The sequence below is a fragment of the Lampris incognitus genome, chromosome 15 (genome assembly GCF_029633865.1).
Source record: "Lampris incognitus isolate fLamInc1 chromosome 15, fLamInc1.hap2, whole genome shotgun sequence".
In the NCBI taxonomy this organism is placed as follows: Eukaryota; Metazoa; Chordata; class Actinopteri; order Lampriformes; family Lampridae; genus Lampris; species Lampris incognitus.
Window position 1 is genome coordinate 8,284,420 of NC_079225.1, and position 26,295 is coordinate 8,310,714.

The following is a 26,295-nucleotide window of genomic DNA, read 5'->3' on the forward strand; positions in this document are numbered from 1 at the left end:
CACAACACTGTATCCATCCCAAACAAATGGAAACCATCAGCTCCTGCAAGAGACTGAGGGTGCTATTTTTAACTGGACAAGGAAACCACTGCGTTAGGACTAATGGCACCGATGACGTCATGACGCCGACATGCCTTTTTACAGCACGCAGAGCTTGTCGGTCTGTAGCTCACCACTGACAATAAACTTCTCCACTCCGCTTTTATAACTGGTTTGATTTTACTTGATGTAATGTTATTCTCAGCACTTTCAAGACCTATAGTATGCGAAACAATGTGTACAAAAATATGGGACAAATCACATCCCTTATTGGTTCAATACGGGATGCAGCATTTTATTTTCCAATACAGGAGGACCCCATATCATAAGGGATGGGGTTTTCTCGACCACTCTTCATCCGATGGACTTCACACTTGGCGGGTGTATTGCCGAGGACCCAAGGAAGTACGGTGTCAAGTGTGAAATCGTTTGGCTGAGCAGTTCTCGAGAAAGCGGCAAGCGGTAAAGTTTCCAGGAGGTTGTCGTAATAAATTCTGCTTCTGTACAACCACTCGGAATTTCTCGCCAGGTATAACAAACCAATGACCCTCAAAGAATGTTCTACAGTTATCGGCGCTATCCCATCTGGTATATATGTTACGGGTAATGTGAAAAAACGGTTAACGTGCAGATTACCCAACGGGGCGGTTAATGTGCACATTACCGGCCAGAACGGGTTATCTGCACATTAACCGGGTAGTTTGCACATTAACCGTTTTTTCACATTACCCGTAACATATAAATGTTATTTAGGAATGTTGACCACTCTCTGCCCTTGTCAATGTCACCCCCTGACCCAACTCAACCTGACCCAACTCCATCTCCTTTAGGACGTTTGTTTTTCTTTTCATAGAGGTGTGAATTCCAGAATAAGAGTTTCGTCTCAGGCCAACATCGTTTCTATTCCTCCAGTAACATTTTATTGGAGTAACTTTGCTAGTAATATTGACTGGAAGAAAGTTTACTAGTAATATTGACTGGAAGAAAGTTTGCTAGTAATATTGACTGGAAGAAAGTTTGCGAGTCACATTGACTGGAAGAAAGTTTGCTAGTCATATTGACTGGAAGAAAGTTTGTTAGTATTATTGACTGGAAGAAAGTTTGTTAGTATTATTGACTGGAAGAATGTTTGTTAGTATTATTGACTGGAAGAAAGTTTGCTAGTAATATTGACTGGAAGAAAGTTTGTTAGTATTACTGACTGGAAGAAAGTTTGTTAGTATTATTGACTGGAAGAAAGTTTGTTAGAATTATTGACTGGAAGAAAGTTTGTTAGCATTATTGACTGGAAGAAAGTTTGTTAGCATTACTGACTGGAAGAAAGTTTGTTAGCATTATTGACTGGAAGAAAGTTTGTTAGTATTACTGACTGGAAGAAAGTTTGTTAGTATTATTGACTGGAAGAAAGTTTGTTAGTATTACTGACTGGAAGAAAGTTTGTTAGTATTATTGACTGGAAGAAAGTTTGTTAGCATTATTGACTGGAAGAAAGTTTGTTAGTATTACTGACTGGAAGAAATGTTGTTCGTATTATTGACTGGAAGAAAGTTTGTTAGCATTATTGACTGGAAGAAAGTTTGTTAGTATTACTGACTGGAAGAAAGTTTGCTAGTAATATTGACTGGAAGAAAGTTTGCTAGTAATATTGACTGGAAGAAAGTTTGTTAGTATTATTGACTGGAAGAAAGTTTGCTAGTCATATTGACTGGAAGAAAGTTTGTTAGTATTATTGACTGGAAGAAAGTTTGTTAGTATTATTGACTGGAAGAAAGTTTGCTAGTAATATTGACTGGAAGAAAGTTTGTTAGTATTACTGACTGGAAGAAAGTTTGTTAGCATTATTGACTGGAAGAAAGTTTGTTAGTATTACTGACTGGAAGAAAGTTTGTTAGTATTATTGACTGGAAGAAAGTTTGTTAGTATTACTGACTGGAAGAAAGTTTGTTAGTATTATTGCCTGGAAAAAAGTTTGTTAGCATTATTGACTGGAAGAAAGTTTGTTAGCATTATTGACTGGAAGAAAGTTTGTTAGTATTACTGACTGGAAGAAAGTATGTTAGTATTATTGACTGGAAGAAAGTTTGTTAGTATTATTGACTGGAAGAAAGTTTGTTAGTATTATTGACTGGAAGAAAGTTTGCTAGTAATATTGACTGGAAGAAAGTTTGTTAGTATTATTGACTGGAAGAAAGTTTGTTAGCATTATTGACTGGAAGAAAGTTTGTTAGTATTATTGACTGGAAGAAAGTTTGTTAGTATTATTGACTGGAAGAAAGTTTGTTAGTATTACTGACTGGAAGAATGTTTGTTAGTATTATTGACTGGAAGAAAGTTTGTTAGCATTATTGACTGGAAGAAAGTTTGCTAGTAATATTGACTGGAAGAAAGTTTGTTAGCATTATTGACTGGAAGAAAGTTTGCTAGCATTATTGACTGGAAGAAAGTTTGCTAGTAATATTGACTGGAAGAAAGTTTGTTAGCATTATTGACTGGAAGAAAGTTTGTTAGCATTATTGACTGGAAGAAAGTTTGCTAGTATTACTGACTGGAAGAAAGTTTGTTCGTATTATTGACTGGAAGAAAGTTTGTTAGTATTACTGACTGGAAGAAAGTTTGTTAGTATTATTGACTGGAAGAAAGTTTGTTAGTATTATTGAGTGGAAGAAAGTTTGTTAGTATTATTGACTGGAAGAAAGTTTGTTGTAATATTGACTGGAAGAAAGTTTGTTAGCATTATTGACTGGAAGAAAGTTTGCTAGTATTATTGACTGGAAGAAAGTTTGCTAGTAATATTGACTGGAAGAAAGTTTGTTAGCATTATTGACTGGAAGAAAGTTTGTTAGTATTACTGACTGGAAGAATGTTTGTTAGTATTACTGACTGGAAGAAAGTTTGTTAGCATTATTGACTGGAAGAAAGTTTGCTAGTAATATTGACTGGAAGAAAGTTTGCTAGTAATATTGACTGGAAGAAAGTTTGTTAGCATTATTGACTGGAAGAGAGTTTGTTAGCATTATTGACTGGAAGAAAGTTTGCTAGCATTATTGACTGGAAGAAAGTTTGCTAGTAATATTGACTGGAAGAAAGTTTGTTAGTATTATCGACTGGAAGAAAGTTTGCTAGTCATATTGACTGGAAGAAAGTTTGTTAGTATTATTGACTGGAAGAAAGTTTGTTAGCATTACTGACTGGAAGAAAGTTTGTTAGTATTACTGACTGGAAGAAAGTTTGTTAGCATTATTGACTGGAAGAAAGTTTGTTAGTATTACTGATTGGAAGAAAGTTTGTTAGTATTATTGACTGGAAGAAAGTTTGTTAGCATTATTGACTGGAAGAAAGTTTGTTAGCATTATTGACTGGAAGAAAGTTTGTTAGTATTACTGACTGGAAGAAAGTTTGTTAGTATTACTGACTGGAAGAAAATTTGTTAGTATTATTGACTGGAAGAAAGTTTGTTAGTATTACTGACTGGAAGAAAGTTTGTTAGTATTATTGACTGGAAGAAAGTTTGTTAGTATTACTGACTGGAAGAAAGTTTGTTAGCATTATTGACTGGAAGAAAGTTTGTTAGTATTACTGACTGGAAGAAAGTTTGTTAGTATTATTGACTGGAAGAAAGTTTGTTAGTATTACTGACTGGAAGAAAATTTGTTAGTATTATTGACTGGAAGAAAGTTTGTTAGTAATATTGACTGGAAGAAAGTTTGGTCCTTAACACAAAAGTTCCTTCTAACAAATAAGGTCAAAGAAGTTTCATTTAAGTTGATCCATAGATTCTATCCAGTAAAATTCTTTTTACAAAAGTTAAAGAATGACATATCTATGTAAACTGCTCTTTCTGTGAATTACATCTTGAAACTTGCTGCCATTTATTTTGGTCTTGTACTTTTACATATAAGTTGTGGAAAGGTTCATTCATTCATTCATCATCAGTCGTTTCTGCGGAGTCGGGTCGCGGTGGCAGTAAGCTAAGTAGGGCACTACAGATGTCCCTCTCCCCAGCAACGCACTCCAGCTCCTCCTGGGGGATCCCAAGGTGTTCCCAGGCCAGATTGGACATGTAGTCCCTCCAGGGAGTTCTGGGTCTACCCTGGGGTCTCCTCCCAGTTGGCCGTGCCCGGTAAACCTCCAAAGGAAGGCGCCCAAGAGGCATCCTAATCAGATGCCCGAACCACCTCAACTGGCCCCTTTCGATGTGAAGGAGCAGTGGCTTTACTCCGAGCTCCCTTCGGATGTCCGAGCTCCTCACCCTATCTCTAAGGCTGAGCCCAGACACCCTACGGAGGATCAGCTGCTTGTATCCGTGATCTCACCCTTTCGGAAAGACGTTAATGATTTTATAGTTAACAACATTTTCTCAGATTTTGCTCTTTACTATAGAAATATTATATTTGGTTGCCATGATTACTGTAAGCAAGACATTAATACATTTTTTCTGATTAATCTAATTCTTCTTCTTGTCAAATTCCACATTCACACATGTAAATTTACAAACAAAAAGCCTAATTTCTATGTATTCTAGTGAAATCGGGGGGGGGGGGCACAGGAACTATGGCAGCCAGGACGTGAACCTGTATCGCCCGCACCAAGGGAGACATCGCTAACCGCTCGATTAAAGGGTCCGACCCGTTAGCCGGCAGCCAACGTGTCTACTTATCCATGCACGTTACAGTATTTATGAAAGACATGAAACAATATGTCAACAATTTCGTACTCTCAAAACAAAAAAGCTATCGAAGCGATGAATGTTTGCAATGTCTTTAATGATTTTAAGTGAATTTTATTCTTTCTATTCTTGATGTTTTTTTCTTTGTTTCTGTTTGACACTGCTCATTGTTGTATTCTATCCATTATTCATTCGTTTCTGTTGTCTACTTTTGTTATGTATAGTGACAGTTTGAAATAAAGATTTATTAAGAAATAAAATACAAAATAAATTCTGCTTCTTCACTTCCCGTTGAGTCAACAAGACGAGACATGACCAGCTCCACTTTGCCACTGCAACCCAAATTGTGGTCGAAGGGGGGATTACACCCGTATTCCTTCTGCTTCTCTACTTCCCGTGGAGTCAACGAGTGGAAACACCAACAGCGCCACCTAGCCAACACTGTGGTTAAAGGGGGAATTACATCTGTATTTTCGAGCCCCGGGGTAGTCCAACCTTGGGGGTCGCCCCGTGTGGAGTTTGCATGTTCTCCCCGTGTCTGCGTGGGTTTCCTCCCACAGTCCAAAGACATGTAGGTCAGGTGAACCGGCTGTACTAAATTGTCCCTAGGTGTGTGTGTGGGCCCTGTGTGATAGTCTGGCAGCCTGTCCAGGGTGTCTCCCCTCCTGCCACCCAACGACTGCTGGGATAGGCTCCGGCACCCCCGCGACCCTGAGAGCGGGATAAGCGGTGTGCCGTTTGCATGAACAGGCACTGCAGTATGGTAGCTAAAATAACTTCCAGTTGCACTGCCACCACCGCTACTCAAAGATAGAGCTACCAGTAAATAAATGAACTCTATGACCTTGTTATAGTTAACTATATATCACTGCAACAAAGTGGATTATGTGGGCACAGGTGCTCATCCAGGCTCTGGTCATCTCCCGGCTGGACTACAGCAACTCCCTCCTTGCTGGCGCCCCGGTGTCGGCCATCAGACCTCTGGAGCTTGTTCAGAAAGCTGCAGCTCGTCTGGTGTTCAACCGCCCTAAGTTCTCCCACACAACTCCCCTTCTCATGTCCCTACACTGGCTCCCAGGAGCTGCTCCCATCCAGTTTAAGACTCTGGTGCTAGCCTACAGGGCAGTGAAAGGAACAGCTTCTTCCTATCTCCAGGCCATGGTCAAGCCCTACACCCCCGCCCGACCACTTGGCTCTGCTGCCTCGGGACACCTGGTTGCCCCGTTGCTCAGAGGCCCCTGGTGCTGATCGACCCGGTCACGGCTCTTTTCTGTCCTGGCCCCACAGTGGTGGAATGAACTCCCCACTGATGTCAGGACAGCGGAGTCGCTGCCCATCTTTCGGCGCAGGTTGAAAACTCACCTCTTTAAGAACTACTACCCTGTTACTTGTTCTTAGCACTTATTGTATTCACTCATTTAAAAAATAAACAAACAAAAAATCTCTTTCTTGCGCTTTTACTTTAGTACTGGTTTTGATCTTAGATGCTTGTTTAGATGCACTTATGACCTCTGATGACTAGTAGTTCTCCTGATCTCCTGCATTAAAGGATGCACTTATTGTAAGTTGCTTTGGATAAAAGCGTTGGCTAAATGACTGGAATGTCATGTGGGCATTTTCAGTGGTGTAACTGGGAAACTGTGCATGCTTGGTATCATAGAAATAGATCATAAGATGGTGGTGTTTGCAATTTAAGCAATATCTGCTGCCTAACTTTCGAACCAGCTCTGCATGCTCACCTGAGCTGCTCCAGTCTGCAAATGCATGTTGACTGGTCACCAACCAGATAGTGCTCGAGACCACAGAGAGAGGCAGATACATCACAGCCAGAGTAGCGCATTTCTAGATACATTCATTATATCGGCAATCCGATAAACGAGATAACGATTCCAGTACTCGTAAAAATAATAGATATCACATCTGATTGGCCAGACTGATTTTCTGTCCACCCCAAGCCACAAGTTGAATTAGCAAGTGTATCGCTCCGTCAGTGTTTGTGTATCAGGGTTATCTATAATAACAATAGTGTATCGCTCCGTCAGTGTTTGTGTATCAGGGTTATCTATAATAACAATAGTGTATCGCTCCGTCAGTGTTTGTGTATCAGGGTTATCTATAATAACAATAGTGTATCGCTCCTTCAGCGTTTGTGTATCAGGGTTATCTATAATAACAATAGTGTATCGCTCCTTCAGCGTTTGTGTATCAGGGTTATCTATAATAACAATAGTGTATCGCTCCTTCAGCGTTTGTGTATCAGGGTTATCTATAATAACAATAGTGTATCGCTCCGTCAGTGTTTGTGTATCAGGGTTATCTATAATAACAATAGTGTATCGCTCCGTCAGTGTTTGTGTATCAGGGTTATCTATAATAACAATAGTGTATCGCTCCGTCAGCGTTTGTGTATCAGGGTTATCTATAATAACAATAGTGTATCGCTCCGTCAGTGTTTGTGTATCAGGGTTATCTATAATAACAGTCCTGGGAAGACGCCATATTGAATTAGTTTGTTGCTCCTTCAACACATGCACGCGTGCATGTGTGTCCTCGTGTGTGCATTTTCAGTCACATGGGGCAATGCAGGGGCGAAACTTGGAGTCATAGGTTGTTTGATTGGCCAGGGGGTGGGACTTAGGGCTGTGCTTGCTTCTAATTGGTCAGGGGTTGGGGCTTAGGGCTAATGCCTTAGGGCCTTTTTAAAAAAAAATGTTTTTATTGTGTTCTGTAAGGTGTCCTTGAGTGCTCTGAAAGGCGCCCACAAATAAAAATTATTATTATTATTATTGTTGTTATTATTAATGCTTGCTTCCAATTGGTCAGGGCTTAGGGGGTCACGAATCCCTCAAATCCCTTTGTTGTGCTAATGTGACAGAGAGGGCGTACTACTTCTCTTTTATGGACATCTTCGGAGTTTGTCCAGAAAAAAACACATTACACAAGTGCACAGACTAATCTGACCAGTTAGGTGAAGGGAAAGGTCAGAACCTCTTGTCTACTCAGAAACCACTAGTGAGTGCAGACCTAGCTCCAGTGGCGTTCCAGTGCAGCCTGGTGCCTGTGGCGGAGCTTTACCTGAGCAGGCGTAGCTCTGTCAGCAGCATGGGGTTGCTGCTGCCCCCCTCTGGACCGGGCTGACATGCTGCCTCGTGCTCTGTACGAAGGCGCTGGATCTCTGCCAGGATCTCTCTGGGTAATGGAATAGATATTGATCAAGTAACAACACAACATGCAGACACGTACACAGGGGTAAGCAATCATACATGTAAACTAACACAAACACAACAAAAACCATGAAGTCCACCCATCCATCATCCATCCCCGTTTAAACCAACTCGGTGTTGCAAGGGGCCACAGCCTAGCCCATGCAAACACGAGGGAGAACACGTTAACGCCATATAGAGTCTGCAGGATGGACCTGAACCCGGGACCACCTTGCTGTGAGGCAACAGTGCTAAATACTAAGCCACCACCATGTCAATCCCTCTTAGAATTGAACAAGTTTAATCATATGAAGTGATCATTGAAATAATATTTTGAAGGATGAGTACCACATCAGTCATTCACTACTTGGTACCTGTTCTTGCTCTCCAGCTGGGCGATGAGCTCCCTTTGCTTTTTATTCATATCAAAGTTGATGCTCCGGGTGGGTATGGCCCTCTCCTGGAATAAACCACAGGTCAGACCACTTTTCAGGTCACTCCCGTTGAATCAGTCATCATTTGGCACCATTCTGGAGCCCACGATATAAGGGGTGATTGTATATTACAGAATAACAAAATGCACAAAACCATAACATGACTTTCTGAACAAGCACTTAGAGTACATTTCTGGCCCTCTGACAACAGACCACATGCGTTTGAATTTCCTTTCAGATAAATAAGTGGGACATGACTGACAATGAACAGGCTTTGTCAAAGCACGACTTGTCACATCCTCTATATGTGCATGTTTCCAGACGTTAATAAAGTTCATTAACCTGACCATAACTGTGTTATTCCAAGACTCGTTTGATCACTTCTCCTACATTGTGTTCTGACACAAAGTGACCACATCGTCCCTTCTCACAGCAGGAGCACCAGACCGTCTCCAGAGGCATGCCGATATTCTGACTGGTGTAGCACGATAAACACACAACGCAGACATCTTTGCCTTTAGAAATCTAACGCAGGGTTCCTACACATTTTCTACTACAAAACTCCAAACTCGTCCAGACTCAAACTTCCGGACTTCTCGGTAGATTTTTCAGACTCGGACAACCAGGCTTTATATTTGGGATTGTTAAGCCGGCCCTCGGAAAACTCGCATATTGCCATCATGGCCGTTCAGTCCACACTCCTACGCAGAAACCGTGGACCATGTTCCGCTGTCAGTCATCTGCCCACAGAGGAAGCAGACTAGCGGTGCTGCCCATACCCGGATCAAGCTCGCATCAAGCTCGCTCTGGCCCGCGCTCTCTCACACGGTGGTGAACATGTTGTGGCTGCGCTGGCTGCCCGCCCCAAACGCCATGAAACACACTCTGCTGGTAGGACCAGTTTCTTTTCAGAAATCCTGAACTATGTATTTTAGAAAACACAACAGGGGCAATAGTCTGGAAACACAAACACTTTTCCATCCAGACCTGGAAATGACTAAAATCAAATTCCATACTTTTCCATACTGCGTAGGAACCCCGCTAATGCTACTTTACTTGGAACTCTATCATTACTGTGTAGTAGGGGTCCAAGAAAGTATCGATACACTGGAGTATCGCGATATTACCTTTGTGATACTGTATCGATCCTCACAACCTCTATATTGAGTTTTAATTGTTTACATGTAAAGGTTTGTGACAAACATGTTGTGTTGTGTGTAACCCCACGGCCGCTAGACAATAGTGTTGTAATCTATCTTCAGCCATTTGACTCTTCCACCCCAACACAACAACGTAAACTGAGACAGGAAGTAGCGTAAGCACAAAGAACACAGGCCTATGAAACCGCAATATATCACCTTCCTTACAGTATGGCGATATATTGTGATATATTGAACCGTAACCCCTGTATCGTGATACGCATCGTATCGCCAGATTCTCGCCAGTACACAGCCCTGCTGTGGAATATCATTGGGAACAAACCTCTCCACACAAAAAGCATCACATACTAGTTTGTGTTGGAACAGACGAGGGCACCAACTGAAGAAAACGAAAGAGGAAATCACGTGTCACACATCTGCAACCACCCAGCATAGAAATAACCGACTGAGCATTATTACAGTCGTAGCCGAACCTGTGTACAAGGCGGTCAGGGTTAATCCACTTACTCCTATATTGTCGGTCTCTGCTAGCCGTGAAGCATAGCGTGCGATGAGTTTGTGTTCCTCATCTTGTCTGCTGGGACTGTCCACCATGCTGAAACACATCGACAGCACACAGATGAGCAATGTAGACAAGCGTGCCCTGACCTGCCAACATGGAGTCACAGCCAGTCGCACCAAAATACAAAAATGTGGCCAATAAGACACACACACATACATACACACAAGGTTATAACAACTCATTTTCATTTTCAGTCACATAAAGAATTAACATATTGATAAAAGGCTACACTTTTGAATACAGTTGCAGATTGAGCCACGTTGCTTTAATCGGTTTGAGAAACGGAATGACTGGTTCAACAACTGTTGCCATATCTTGTCAATGTAGCCAAAACCAATTGACCCTTCGCTAAGCCCCCCCCCCTTGGTTACTGTTGCTACGCCTGGCAAGCTATTGTCCGTCTGCGAAATTTAAACATGGCGTTTACTGTCATGTCAGTGACAGATATTCCAGGTGAATTGACATCCAATTTCTGGAAAAGCAAGGAGATATCAGAGAGAAGTAGACAGAAAGGCTTGCAATATGCATTGGAAAGCTACATCCACGATATCAGTTGTCAGTGTGTGAACGAAGGGGAAATTAAAATGGAGGCTAAAGCCTACAGGTCCCAATATAAGACCCAGGCACCCCACCCACGTCTTAACTATTCACGTTAAGGACAAGGAGATAAATGAACAACAATGCTCGTGTACAGCAGGGTAAGACAATATAGATAGTAGTATTTTAAGTTGTATTTTAAGCTGACATTTAGTTATGAGTCCATATAGCCTACTAGCTAGCTTTCAGATCTAGCTAACATTAGGCTATGTTTTAGCTAGCCAGGCTAGCCAGCTGGATCAGGGGAGCTCACATGCACTTTCCTGTTTGTCTAAAGTGCACCAGGATGTTGCTCACACATCGTGGGCTTGATCCATACACTGGATCTTATAAAGGCAAGAACAGAGGAGTCAGCTAAGTCCTGCACCAGTTTGCCTCAACAATGGCACAAACCAAGAGGTGGTAAAATGAAGGCTGTGCCCGTATCACCGGTGGTGGTCGCAAAGGCCAGACAGGATCAAAAGCGGAGACCGGTTGACTGTCACGTTAGCTAACCTAGCTAGCTAGGCTAGCTAACGTTAGCAAGCGTACCTTGGAGCAAACAAATGTGTTTTTGTTTATCCTCCATGGATTCAGCTGTGAGTGAGGTCTTCCACACGGTTTGATCCACATTCGACATTTTTCCTCTTGGGTTTTAGGCTTAGGAAAAGCCCAAAATACGACCCCACCCTCCACACTTTTAGGATATCTGCTGTCTGATTTGCAGGTACCGTAAGCGCACCGCTTCGGCATTTCCTCGATAGCTTGCCAGGCCTCCCCTGCTCAGTAACGGTTACTAACGTAGGATTGGACAGTGGCTGTTCTAGGGCAGGGCTTAGCGAAGGGTCAATTGTTCAAAGGTCAATTATGCTGTCATAAGTGTTATAGTGTTGTTGTAGTGAGACCAGCTATGTCGTATGGTGTGGAGACAGTGGCTCTGATGAAAAGACAGGAGGTGGCGCTGGAGGTGCCAGAGTTGAAGATGATAAGATTTTCATTGGGAGTGATGAAGAAGGACAGGATTAGGAACGAGTATATTAGAGGGACAGCTCAGGTTGGACGGTTTGGAGAAAAAGCAAGAGAGACAAGATTGAGATGGTGTGGACATGTGTGGAGGAGAGATGCTGGTTATATTGGGAGAAGGATGCTGAATATGGAGCTGCCAGAGAAGAGGAGAAGAGGAAGGCCAAAGAGGAGGTTTATGGATGTGGTGAGGGAGGACATGCAGGTGGCTGGTGTGACAGAGGAAGACGCAGAGGACAGGAAGAGATGGAAATGGATGATCCGCTGTGGCGCCCCCTAACGGGAGCAGCCAGAAGAAGAAGAACAGTGTTGTGGAGTATCAATAAAATAACTTTCCACTGCAATAATTTCAGCGGAACCTCGCAATCACGTCGCTCAAATCAGCCAATGGGTTATTCTCATATGACGTGACGGCAACACATCTGCCACGTTGGAGGACAACGGCTCCATTCCATAGGCTACTGTGCTGCTCTCACCGCGACGCTAAACGTATTCTTAACCGTCAGAATGACAGAATTTGTTTCAAGGTTTGATTCATACAGAACAGCTGTCGTGGTTCCATATTTTACAATGGTTGATTTCTGCGCTGTTTCTGTGGTTCGAATCTGATCCTTTGGGCTGTTAGTTCAGAACTTTGTAAAATTTATTTTACAAACTGTTTTTCGAAGAGTGGATCACAACTGCGTCAAAAGCATTCAAGCTTTTGTGTTAAAAGGAGCCAGTTGAGGTGGTTCGGGCATCTGATGAGGATGCCTCCTGGGCGCCTTCGTTTGGACGTTTCTCGGGCACGGCCAACTGGGAGGAGACCCCGGGGTGGACCCAGAACTCGCTGGAGGGACTACATGTCTAATCTGGCCTGGGAACGCCTTGGGATCCCCCAGGAGGCGCTGGAGGGCGTTGCTGTGGAGAAGGAGGTCTGGAGTGCCCTACTTAGCTTGCTGCCACCACGACCCGACTGCGGAGAAGCGGCTGATAATGAATGAATGAATGAATGAATGAATGGCTCACAACTGCAATGTTTTATTTCCGTACGTTTGTCCGATTTTCGCTTAAACTTTCGCTCCTGTAAACACAGATCGACAACGAGAACTTCAGTGTAAACAGTGGCTGCTAAGGTCCAGCCGTCCTCCAACATGGCGGAGCTGTTTGTCAATGAAAAAGTCACGTGACTGAGAATAACCCATAGACGGCAGAATGGCAACTGGACTGTGGAAGCAGCGTGCTTTATGTAAGACATGTGCACTGCTGTGGCGCTATGCTTCCTCAGCCCCGTGTCCTCCTGCCTGTCTTGCTAACGTTCCCTCGCTCCCTCTTGCACTCACTGTGAGCCTGTCTGGAGGCGGTCGACGTAGGCAGCTATCAAGGCATGTTCCTCATTCATACGCTCAGCAGCAGTCAAGCTTCATCATACAAAGAGAAAATGGACAGTCATCATCATTTCCAAGAGCAACCATGTTACATAACCTGCATACCAAGAGAAAAATAACACGTTCATTACTCCATGTAAACAAGGTTCATCACGCCATGTAAACAAGGTTCATTACTCCATGTAAACAAGGCTCATCACTCCATGTAAACAAGGTTCATTACTCCATGTAAACAAGGTTCATTACTCCATGTAAACAAGGTTCATTACTCCATGTAAACAAGGTTCATTACTACATGTAAACAAGGCTCATCACTCCATGTAAACAAGGTTCATTACTCCATGTAAACAAGGCTCATCACTCCATGTAAACAAGGTTCTTTACTCCATGTAAACAAGGCTCATCACTCCATGTAAACAAGGTTCATTACTCCATGTAAACAAGGTTCATTACTCCATGTAAACAAGGTTCATTACTCCATGTAAACAAGGTTCATTACTACATGTAAACAAGGTTCATCACTCCATGTAAACAAGGTTGATTACTGCATGTAAACAAGGTTCTTTACTCCATGTAAACAAGGTTCATTACTCCATGTAAACAAGGTTCATTACTACATGTAAACAAGGTTCATTACTACATGTAAACAAGGTTCATTACTCCATGTAAACAAGGCTCATCACTCCATGTAAACAAGGTTCTTTACTCCATGTAAACAAGGCTCATCACTCCATGTAAACAAGGTTCATTACTGCATGTAAACAAGGTTCATTACTACATGTAAACAAGGTCCATAACTCCGTGTAAACAAGGTTCATCACTCCATGTAAACAAGGTTCATTACTACATGTAAACAAGGTTCATTGCTACATGTAAACAAGGTTCATTACTCCATGTAAACACGGTTCATTACTACATGTAAACAAGGTTCATTATTCCATGTAAACAAGGTTTATCACGCCATGTAAACAAGGTTCATTATTCCATGTAAACAAGGTTCATCACGCCATGTAAACAAGGTTCATTACTCCGTGTAAACAAGGTTCATTACTCCATGTAAACAAGGTTCATTACTCCGTGTAAACAAGGTTCATTACTACGTGTAAAAAAGGTTCATTACTACATGTAAACAAGGTTCATTACTACATGTAAACAAGGTCCATAACTCCATGTAAACAAGGTTCATTACTACAAGTAAACAAGGTCCATAACTCCATGTAAACAAGGTTCATTACTACATGTAAACAAGGTTCATTACTACATGTAAAAAAGGTTCATCACTACATGTAAACAAGGTTCATTACTCCGTGTAAACAAGGTTCATTACTCCGTGTAAACAAGGTTCGTTACTTCATGTAAGCAACAGTCATCTTTAGATTTATGGGTGCAACAGGAAAAACATTCGGAGATAACAAAAGAGGCAATATCAAGTGAAGATGAGCTGGGGAATTAGCGGTTGGTAGAAAATCCCTGTGGAGAAGTTGGTGGTCTGTGCGAGACGGGAAGCTGTTCGTCCACGCCAGTACAGACAAATGAGATGTTGGTCCACGCCAGTACGGACAAATGAGGTGTTGGTCCACATCAGTAAGGACAAATGAGATGTTGGTCCACATCAGTAAGGACAAATGAGATGTTGGTCCACATCAGTAAGGACAAATGAGATGTTGGTCCACATCAGTAAGGACAAATGAGATGTTGGTCCACATCAGTAAGGACAAATGAGGTGTTGGTCCACATCAGTAAGGACAAATGAGATGTTGGTACACAACAATAAGGACAAATGAGATGTTGGTCCACACCAATAAGGACAAATGAGATGTTGGTCCACACCAATAAGGACAAATGAGATGTTGGTCCACACCAATAAGGACAAATGAGATGTTGGTCCACACCAGTAAGGACAAATGAGATGTTGGTCCACATCAGTAAGGACAAATGAGATGTTGGTCCACACCAATAAGGACAAATGAGATGTTGGTCCACACCAATAAGGACAAATGAGATGTTGGTCCACACCAGTAAGGACAAATGAGATGTTGGTCCACACCAGTAAGGACAAATGAGATGTTGGTCCACGCCAGTAAGGACAAATGAGATGTTGGTCCACACCAGTAAGGACAAATGAGATGTTGGTCCACACCAGTAAGGACAAATGAGATGTTGGTCCACATCAGTAAGGACAAATGAGATGTTGGTCCACATCAGTAAGGACAAATGAGATGTTGGTCCACACCAGTAAGGACAAATGAGATGTTGGTCCACACCAGTAAGGACAAATGAGATGTTGGTCCACACCAGTAAGGACAAACGAGATGTTGGTCCACACCAGTAAGGACAAACGAGATGTTGGTCCACACCAGTAAGGACAAATGAGATGTTGGTCCACACCAATAAGGACAAACGAGATGTTGGTCCACACCAGTAAGGACAAACGAGATGTTGGTCCACATCAGTAAGGACAAATGAGATGTTGGTCCACACCAGTAAGGACAAATGAGATGTTGGTCCACACCAGTAAGGACAAATGAGATGTTGGTCCACACCAGTAAGGACAAATGAGATGTTGGTCCACACCAATAAGGACAAATGAGATGTTGGTCCACACCAATAAGGACAAATGAGATGTTGGTCCACATCAGTAAGGACAAATGAGATGTTGGTCCACACCAGTAAGGACAAATGAGATGTTGGTCCACACCAGTAAGGACAAATGAGATGTTGGTCCACACCAGTAAGGACAAATGAGATGTTGGTCCACACCAGTAAGGACAAATGAGATGTTGGTCCACACCAGTAAGGACAAATGAGATGTTGGTCCACACCAGTAAGGACAAACGAGATGTTGGTCCACACCAGCGAGTTGGCCCACCGTTGGAAACGTAGCTGAGACGAGAGAATCAGGAGAGGCTTTTTGAACAGCATCTCTAGAGCAGATTAGTGCAGGGATTAGAAAACCAACTATAGGGCGTCTGGGTGGCATGGCGGTCTATTCCGTTGCCTACCAACACGGGGATCGCCGGTTTGAATCCCCCGTGTTACCTCCAGCTTGGTCGGGCGGCCCTACAGACACAACTGGCCGCGTCTGCGGGTGGGAAACAGGATGTGGGTATGTGTCCTGGTCGCTGCACTAGCGGTTGGGGCGCCAGTTTGGGGGGGAGGGGGAACTGGGGGGGAGTAGCGTGATCCTCCCACGCACTACGTCCCCCTGGTGAAACTCCTCACTGTCAGGGGAAAAGAAGCGGCTGGTGACTCCACATGTATGGGAGGAGGCATGTGGTAGTCTGCAGCCCCCCCTGGATCAGCACAGGGGGAGGAGCAGAGACTGGGACGGCTCAGAGGAGTGGGGTAATTGGCCAAGTACATCTGGGAGAAAAAGGGGGAAAATCCCCCCAAAAAAACCAAAAAACACAAAGAAATCCAACTATAATGTAGTTTTTCCATCCGCCAACGGACATCATAGTACACCACTTGGCAGACAAGGGGGGAACAGGTTTCCCTGCTGCCCCAGAGGCACAGAAACAACGGGGGGGGGGGGGGCAGCTGCAGGTGTGTTTGGTGCACTGCCCCTGTGGCAGGGGCACAAACACTGTGAATTTAAGCAGACTTAGAAACAGGTTTCACCAGAAGACCTGACACCCATCTGTTGTCCAGCTGCTCTGCTGCTGCTGCTGCTGCTGCTGCTGCTTACCTCTTGGGTGAACTTGGGGTTGTAGGGGACAGCAACATCGCCTCAGTGGTGTTCTCTACTGGGCGTGGGGGTCTGTTCTCACACACACACACACACACACACACACACACACACACACACACACACACACACACACACACACACACACACACACACACACAGTTCAAGTCTATAGAATAAAACAATTAACATGGATACTTATTACAAAGACACTGAAACACGAAATTCCTCAATGACTCGAAACACACACACACACACACACACACACACACACACACGCACACACACACACACACACACACACACACACACACACACACACACACACACACACACACACACACACACGTACGGACTCTCACATGCTCTGCAGTGCATTCATGCAACAGCGAATTCTCCCGCTCTGAGCAAACACAGACGGGGCAAAGATCAGCAGAGAGGAGGAGAGAGGAGAGAGGAGAGAGGAGGGGGAGGAAGGGAGATCTAGGGCACGCGCAGCAAACCAAAAGGGAGAGAGACAGATCTGGAAGGAGTACATTTATTTACCGAGCACACATTTACTCACGTGTGACGAGAGCGAGCCCTGCACAGCGCCGTGTGAGCCGAGCGTCTGAGCCCAGCACCTTAAACCTACGCTACGCTGGTCCGCAGCCGCTGGAAAAACCCTGCGGGGAGCCCCGCCCACCAGAGGCGGGGCTCCCCGCAGACACGCCCACCGCCACCCTGCCTGCCACATTCCCACCGCAGCGACAACCTACTGCTGAATCTGAACCAAGCCAAAAGCTGATTTTCACCCACTTCAGCTAAACACCACCCCAATTCCTCTGATCAGCCGAGGTCATTATCTCAACCCCACCTCTTCCTCTTTACCTCACCCAGACTTCACCCCATCCACCCTGCTGCTCCTACCCAGCCTACACACCCCATCCACCCTGCTCCTCTTACCCAGACTTCACACCCTATCCACCCTGCTCCTCCTACCCAGCTACACACCCCATCCACCCTGCTCCTCCTACCCAGCCTACACACCCCATCCACCCTGCTCCTCTCACCCAGACTACACACCCCATCCACCCTGCTGCTCCTACCCAGCCTACACACCCCATCCACCCTGCTCCTCCTACCCAGCTACACACCCCATCCACCCTGCTCCTCCTACCCAGCCTACACACCCCATCCACCCTGCTCCTCTCACCCAGACTACACACCCCATCCACCCTGCTCCTCTTACCCAGACTTCACACCCCATCCACTCTGCTCCTCTTACCCGGACTTTACATCCCATCCATGCTGCTCCTCTTACCCAGACTTCTCATCCCATCCACCCTGCTCCTCCTACTCCACTCTTTGCTCCTCACGGAACTTTGTTCATGTTTCTTTGCAAGTGTCCTGATGGTAAAGCAGTCTGCAAACGTTATCAGGAGCGGAGTGCTGTTCACCACATGCCTACACTTACAGCACTTGTTGGAAGAGTTCACCTAAATCCTTTCTATAGAGACTCATTTGAGGTAGTTAAGTGGTACAAGGCAGAACAATTTTCTGGAAGACATGCTGCGTGAATGAGCAGGGCAGCAGAAAAAGCAGCGTGCTCTCCTCTACCTCAAAAGCCTGAACCAGATACCAACACCAAGTCATACAACTGCTCTTCTTTTTTTTCTTCCCCTTTTTCTTCCCATTGTACTTGGCCAATTACTCCACTCTTCCGAGCTGTCCCGGTCGCTGCTCCACCCCCTCTGCTGATCCGGGGAGGGCTGCAGACTACCACATGTCTCCTCCCATACATGTGGAGTCACCAGCCGCTTCTTTTCACCTGACAGTGAGGAGTTTCACCAGGGGGACGTAGCACGTGGGAGGGTCACACTACCCCCCCCCGAACAGATGTACCGACCGACCAGAGGAGGCGCTAGTGCAGCGTCCAGAACACATACCCACATCAGGCTTCCCACCTGCAGACACGCCCAATCGTGTCTGTAGGGACGCCTGACCAAGCTGGAGGTAACACGGGGATTTGAACCGGCGATCCCCATGTTGTTAGGCAACGGAATAGACTGCTACGCTTACCCATACGCCGTCACATCTGCTAGTCTAATACGCCGTGAGTGTGTGGACGAGGTGCTGGTTCTTACACTATGTTAGCCAGGTTGAGGGTCCTCTCAGGCTCCTCTGGATAAAAGGGGCGGCAGGGCTGTCTGGAGGGCATACACCCGAGGGTCCTGCTCAAAGCTCTGCCGAGTCTTACTGCTGGTGATTTCTGTACAAACACACAAACACACCAGACCAATGTGAGAGAGACTCCTTTCATACAGTAATACTATGACTTACCTACCCTGAATCTTTGAACTAGCCACCGGGCGTTGTCGGGTGTCTTGAGGGCCATGTTTAATGGCTCCAATCAGAACAACTCTCCAACTAAACAGCTACCACGTAAGCACACAAGTTAAACCTGTCAGGTAAAGTTTGGGATTATCTTTGGAAGCCCCTCTGTGGGAAAAAGTGGTTGCAACACAGCTTTCTTGTGGCAAAGATCTACATTCACCTTCTGGCAGCTCCAGCATTTGATTTAAAGAGAAACGGAGCGGTGTTTAGGAAGAACATCCGTTTGTAGGACATACAGCACAGAGGTGATGTAGGTCATTCTGTCGGAATGCCACGATTTGTTTCATCAGATCTTGTGAGGGGTCCAACCCGGTGGCAACTCGCAAACATTTTGAGTCACATAGCTAACCCACAGCAATATCTAAGGACGGTGGGAAGATGGCGGTGCGAATTCGCATTTGCAGCGGGCTCAGCCAGTACCGTCTACGTCTACGTGTTGCTTTCGTTTGACGGCTGGGAGAGCTTGGTCTGCTTCGTCCGGTGGGCCCATGAACCACGGCCCCTGCTTGGAGCTGCGCCCGAGGAGGAAACACCCAAGGCGGTCTGACAGGACGCAGAAGAGGGGCAGGCTAAGCTAACTGCTAGCCCATGCAGACGGGCAGCTCTGACAGTCATCCTGGCTGGCGTCGGTTCCCTTGGGACAGTGAGGTTTTTTTGTTTAGTTTGGATACATGTGTTAGCTTGGGTGTGCGTGTTCTTGTAGGTTTTGGATGTGTTTTTGTCTTTGTGTTGTACTGCTGTGGGCTGGGGGAAACGGCATTTCGTTTCATTTTATGTGTGCAAGTACATGAAGTGAAATGACAAATAAAGGGTTCCTGATTCCTGATTTTGTTGCCGATAGTCTCATTTGCTTATGTCAGCCATGTGAAGGCATTCAAATTAAATTGAGACCGATAAATAAAATAATCAGTGAAAAAGTCCTTGTATCAGCTTTAAAGTGGTTATCCTTAATCGCCTCAGTTTCGGTGATTTTGGCATCAACCAGTGGTCACAAGAGTTTGTTTACATTCCACAAATCTCAGTTTTATTTCAAATGAACGTGATTCTCGTGGTGCAGAAACATTGCAGGTCACACTCTTTAAATGTCGCAGATTTTGGTAGAACGCAAGATAATCCGATGGGATAATGCACATTTTAGAAAAAGAAGACTATTTAGCAATGTCACAAGACAAGGTGATATCAAGCGAGGCAACATATTGAGCCATTTCAAACATTTAATTGGATTAAACGTTGAATAATGTTAAGCTTTGTATTTTAGCACCTATCACTTGCTCTTCCGCATTTGACATGCAAGTTCCCTCTCCTTCTTACAGTTCATTTTGTTGCAAATTCAACACATTTCCGATGCATGTGCCACTTCAGTACTTGGCAGGAACAGTGGGGCCTGGAGGCACTTGTGAAAAAATAGCATATCGAGGAGCAATTGAAGAACACGAAGAAAGTGTAGTTACGAAAGTGCCATTTGAAAAAGGCATCAAAATTGTTTTTTTTGGTTTTTTTTGGATTTCCCCCCTTTTTCTCCCCAATTGTACTTGGCAAATTACCCCACTCTTCTGAGCCATCACAGTCGCTGCTCCACCCCCTCTGCCGATCCGGGGAGGGCTGCAGACTACCACTTGGCCTCACAAGGAGAGCTTTTTCACAAAGTCCTATGGCGACAGAACGAATGTGACGATAGCAGGCTTAAGGAGCTGGAAGCTACTAGCGGGACCTCTGCACATAGGCAACTCACATGTGATGGTCGCAACTCTGTTGAATCCTGGGAAACAAAAGGGTCGAGGCAGCTGTGTGAGTGTCCGGGCAGCCCTTTTCAGGGAAAGCACTGCCCACCCCGTAAGGGGAAGCCCCTAGAAAAGGTGGGGTAAAAAAAAAAGCTTGCTCAGAAACTACCTGGCTGGTTCACCGTGGCCAGCGGGTCTTCACTTCAGCGGTCAAAAATGCAAGAACGTGAAACTGACTGTTGCTACATGGAACGTTCGGACCATGTTGGACAACCACACCAGATCTGAGAGAAGAACTGCACCGATTGCTTAGGAGCTAGAGAGATACCGCACTGACACTGAAACAAGGATTGAAGGACAAGGACAAATACAAGAGAGCAACTACACCTTCTTCTGGATTGGAAAGACCAATGGAAGGAGAGTTGCTGGAGTGGGCTTTGCCATTACCAACAGAATTGCATCCAGATTGCCCACTCTACCATTAGGAACTCTGAGAGGATTATGAGTCTCTGAGTCCCTGTGGGGGGAGAACGCTTCTTATCACTCATCAGTGTGTATGCTCCAACCATGGCGTATCCAGATGAAGACAAGGAATCTCTACCAGAAATTGGCTGAAGTAGCGGACAGTGTACCAAGCGCAGCCAAGCTTCTCATTTTAGGAGACTTAAATGCAAGGATAAGCAAGCACCAATTAACCTCTATGATATACATAGACTCTTCTCTGCATTGGGAGTCATCTATTGCCCAAGAAGCAATATGATATCACCAGTAAAAATGGCAGATGGAAGTAAGCTGTGTCTTGACCTGAAAGAGATCACAGAAAGATAGAAAGAGCACTTCTGCACCCTCCTGAATCAATTCAATTCATTTTATTGTCATTAAAAACAATGAGCAGACACATGTTAAAAATGAAATGAGGGCTGTGGCTTCACCAAACAGTGCAAGACAGACACAGACAAACACAGCAAACACAGTATAAGATATACACACAAGAAGACCAAAGCTAAAAATAAGTTAAAAGAGAGCTGGGGTACAAAATATTTAAACATATCTACAGACATTTAGTGGGTGGCCAGGTTCAGGTGGGCAACAGCTTGTGGAAAGAAGCTGTTTTTGAGCCTGGTAGTGCGGGCTCTGAGGCTCCTGTAGCGCCTCCCAGAGCGCAGGGGGGAGAACAGTCCATGGTTGGGGTGGGTGGGATCTCTGCTGATGCTCAGACCCCTTCGAAGGCAGCGTTTGTGATAAATGTCTTTTATGGCTGGGAGCTGGGTACCGGTGATATGCTGGGCCGCCTTGACGATCCACTGCAGAGCTTTCTGGTCTACTGAGGTGCAGTTGCCGTACCACACTGAGATGCAGATGGTCAGGATGCTCTCTGTGGTGCAGTGGTAGAAGTTGGTGAGAATTTTGGGGGGTAGACAGGTGCTCCTCAGCCTCCTCAGGAAATGCAGGCATTGTTGGGCCTTTTTCACAAGGGCCCGGGTGTTTAATGTCCAGGAAAGGTCCTCGCTGATGTGGACTCCAAGGAATTTAAAGCTGGAAACACGCTCCACTTCCACCCCATTGATGTGTATGGGGGAGTGGCTGCAGCTTCTAGACCTCCTGAAGTCCACAATCAGCTCCTTCGTCTCCTGCACATTAAGGGCAAGATTGTTGGTGGTACACCATGATGTGAGGTGCTGAATCTCGTCTCTGTAGGCCATCTCGTCATTGTTGGTGATACGGCTAATGACTGTGGTGTCATCTGCAAACTTAACTATAACATTTGAAGGGTGCGTTGGCAGGCAGTCCTGGGTGAAGAGGTAGAAAAGGAGGGGGCTCAGAACACAGCCTTGAGGGGCACCTGTGCTGAGGGTCAGGGTGGAGGAGGAGTGGTCACCTAACCTAACAGACTGAGGTCTGTTGGTCAGGAAGTCCAGGATCCAGTTACAGAGGGAGGGGTTGAGGCCAAGGGAGAGGAGTTTGGTGTTTAGTTTGGCGGGGATGATAGTGTTGAAGGCAGAGCTGTAATCTATAAACAGCATCCGGATGTATGTGTTGATAAGTTCAAGGTGGGTCAGAGCAAAGTGCAGGGCGGTGGCAATGGCATCCTCAGTAGACCTTTTGGGACGGTAGGCGAACTGATGTGGGTCGAATGTGAGGGGTAATATTTTTGATGTGAGTCAGAACCAGTCTCTCAAGCACTTCATGGCAATGGGGGTGAGCGCTATGGGTCGGTAGTCATTCAGACATGTGGATGTTGGTTTCTTGGAGACAAGAATGATAGAGGTGGTCTTAAAGCATGCTGGGAATATGGATTGCGATATTGAGAGGTTAAATATAGTTGTGAAGACCTCAGCCAGCTGGTCGGCACATTCCCGGAGGACCCGATCCGGTATGCCGTCCAGTCCGGCAGCCTTCCGTGTGTTTACTCTGCGCAGTGCTTCTCTGACATCTGCAATTGATAGAGTGAGCACTTGGTTTTCTGGGTGGCTGGGGATTTTTGTGGCCGAGTCAGTATTGTCCTTGTCGAAGTGGGCATAGAACTGATTTAGCTCTTCTGGCAGGGAGGCATCATCGACAGTGGGGCTGCAATTGGAGCTCTTGTAGTCTGTGATAGAAAGAATGCCTTGCCACATTCACCGGGGATCGGAGTTATGGTGAAAGTGGTCCTCTATTCGTAGGGATTATTTGTTTGGCTCTTCTGATGCCCTTTTTGAAGTTGGATCTGGCTGCACTGTAGACCTCACAGTTACCTGACTTGAACGCTGCATCCTGGACTTTCAGCAGCTGCCGGATCTCACTGGTCATCCAGGGTTTCTGGTTTGGAAAGGTGCGGACTGATTTTTTTGTTGTGACACTCTCAGTGTCTGTGAATGTTCTCATTCATCCAGGTCATGGTTATCTAAAGGAGTTGAATCAAGTGCAACTGGACTTGGTATATATCCGTGAAGATGTTTCGCCTCTCATCCAGGAGGCTTCCTCAGTTCGTGCCTTTCTGACTAGACGAGCTAGTCTGACTGGCTGGTGATGAGACTCAGAATTTATCCTCTAGGAGTCGTTGTCAGAGCTATAGATGTCCATGGCTCTTTGTGTTCCGATGTTTACCAACGCCCGTTGCTAACAGAGCCATAGATATGAGTGACTCTTTTGTGTACCGATGTTTGGCCGCGCCCGTCGTTATCGGAGTTATTGATATGCGTGGCTCTCCTGTGCTCCGATGTCCAGCCACGCCCATCGCCATTGGAGCTATATGCAAATTAATAGCTAGGACAGAAAAGGCCCCCTGTCCTGTCCTGGCCCCACAGTGGTGGACTGAACTCCCCACTGATGTCAGGACAGCGGAGTCGCTGCCCGTCTTTCAGCGCAGGTTGAAAACTCACCTCTTCAAGAACTACTGGTACCCTGTTACTTGTTCTTACCACTTATTGTATTCACTCATTTAAAAAAAACCAAAAAAATCTCTTTCTTGCACTTTTACTGTAGCACTGGTTTTGTGCTTAGATGCTTGTTTAGATGCACTTATGACCTCTGATGACCAGTAGTTCTCCTGATTTCCTACGTTAAGTGATGCACTTATTGTAAGTAGCTTTGGATAAAAGTGTCGGCTAAATGACTGGAATGTCATGCCGTGTCATGTAAAGTGTTGTTTGTTATGTCTGTTTTTCATTGTGTTGTGTGGTACTTTTATTTTGATTGATAAAACGTGCAAACCAAGTTTCTCTAAGGGAAATTAACATTTGACCATAGATTTGGCCTGTCACCATTGTCTACAAAAAATGATTAGTTTCCACTCATCATACGCACGCGTGCACCCCCCCCCCCACACCCCCCCCCACCCACACATGCCTACAGTAAGTCCTTCTGTAAACATGGAGTTACCGTATCGGTACTGACCCAGGAGGACTGTTCCTTCATCTGATGCTGGTTACTATGGGACCCATTGGCATTGCCACGCCAGAAGCAATCCTGGCACAGCTGGTAACCACGGCAACATAGGCAGCGATAGCAGAACCCTGTCATGCCGCTCCTGTGACAGTAGGAGCAAGTCACAGGGTGGTAGACTGAGAGAGAGAGAGCGAGAGAGAGCGAGAGAGAGAGAGAGAGAGAGAGAGAGAGAGAGAGAGAGAGAGAGAGAGAGAGAGAGAGAGCAGGTGACACACAGAGTGGGGGGGGGAGAGAGAGAGGAAAAAGACTGACCTATCCATCTCCTCATTGCACTCATTTGCTGCACACATCTGCGTATGGCTGCGAGTCCTACCATGCTCTACGTTTGCCAGGCGGTGCATCAGAGGCAGCCAGAGGAGACACGGGGGAGGAGGCTCGGCAGCGATGTCCAGGAAGGTGTTGAGCGTCACCCTCTTCTGCAAGAGGTAACGCAGGGGAAAAGCAGTTAGACATAGTCTGCAGCGTTCGCTGCCAAGTAACACGCCACAAAGACGTAGGGGACACCGAGGACAGGTGGTCTGTGGCATTGTGGGTGTGATCAAACCTTCCTTGAGGGAGGCTAGCTGGTTAGAGATGACCAACGCCAAAGCCCCATGAGGCCACACCAGACACGCTCGCTCTCCTGGACATACATACACTCTCCACATGTGTCTTGTTGTTTGTTTTAATGCTTTTCCTCCTTGGTCTTTCTGGTTGTGTACTTCCTTTTTTTTCTTTTTCTTTTTTGGATCTTCCCAGTTTTTCTATCCAATTCTACCCGGCCAATCACCCCACTCTCCCGAGCCGTCCCGGTCTCTGCTCCACCCCCTCTGCTGATCCGGGGAGGGCTGCAGACTACCACATGCCTCCTCCTCCCATACATGTGGAGTCACCAGCCGCTTCTCTTCACCTGACAGTGAGGAGTTTCACCGGGGGGAGGATCACGCTATTCCCCCCAGTTCCCCCTCCCCCCTGAACAGGTGCCCCGACCGGCCAGAGGAGGCGCTAGTGCAGCGACCAGGACACACACCCACATCCGGCTTCCCACCCGCAGACACGGCCAATTGTGTCTGTAGGGACGCCCCAATCCTAAACCGGGGACACAGGGATTTGAACCGGCGATCCCCTTATTGGTAGGCAACGGAATAGACCGCCACACCAGCCGGACACCCTTGATTGTGTATTTCTAATAAAATGGCTGTTGAGGGGCGTCCGGGTAGTGTAGCGGTCTATTCCGTTGCCTACCAACAAGGGGATCACCTCCTCTGGTCAGTCAGGGCGCCTGTTCGGGGGGGAGGGGGAACTGGGGGAATAGTGTGATCCTCCCACGTGCTACGTCCCCCTGGTGAAACTCCTCACTGTCAGGTGAAAAGAAGCAGCTAGTGACTCCACATGTATGGGAGGAGGAGGTATGTGGTAGTCTGCAGCCCTCCCCGGATCAGCAGAGGGGTGGAGCAGAGACCGGGACGGCTCGGAAGAGTGGGGTGATTAGGCAAGTACAACTGGGGAGAAAAAGGGGAAAACATGACCAGAGACAATTTTGTCTGCATGTTGGCAAATAGGTGGTGTATCTC

At 45.7% G+C, this 26,295-nt stretch overlaps 1 protein-coding gene across 4 annotated transcripts in view; it reads right to left on the minus strand.

Moving 5' to 3' along the window:
• LOC130125415 (dystrobrevin beta-like) overlaps positions 1 to 26,295 on the minus strand; it is a 105,887-nt gene that overhangs the window by 40,571 nt on the left and 39,021 nt on the right. For all 4 annotated transcript variants that reach the window (XM_056294988.1, XM_056294987.1, XM_056294986.1 and 1 more), the window contains exons 7-14: positions 25,056 to 25,158; positions 24,692 to 24,858; positions 18,845 to 18,969; positions 16,719 to 16,790; positions 12,986 to 13,063; positions 10,010 to 10,097; positions 8,283 to 8,368; positions 7,781 to 7,894 (exon numbers count right to left, since the gene is read on the minus strand). In XM_056294988.1, coding sequence (XP_056150963.1) covers positions 7,781 to 7,894; positions 8,283 to 8,368; positions 10,010 to 10,097; positions 12,986 to 13,063; positions 16,719 to 16,790; positions 18,845 to 18,969; positions 24,692 to 24,858; positions 25,056 to 25,158 — 833 coding nt within the window. The remainder of the gene's footprint in view (positions 1 to 7,780; positions 7,895 to 8,282; positions 8,369 to 10,009; positions 10,098 to 12,985; positions 13,064 to 16,718; positions 16,791 to 18,844; positions 18,970 to 24,691; positions 24,859 to 25,055; positions 25,159 to 26,295) is intronic.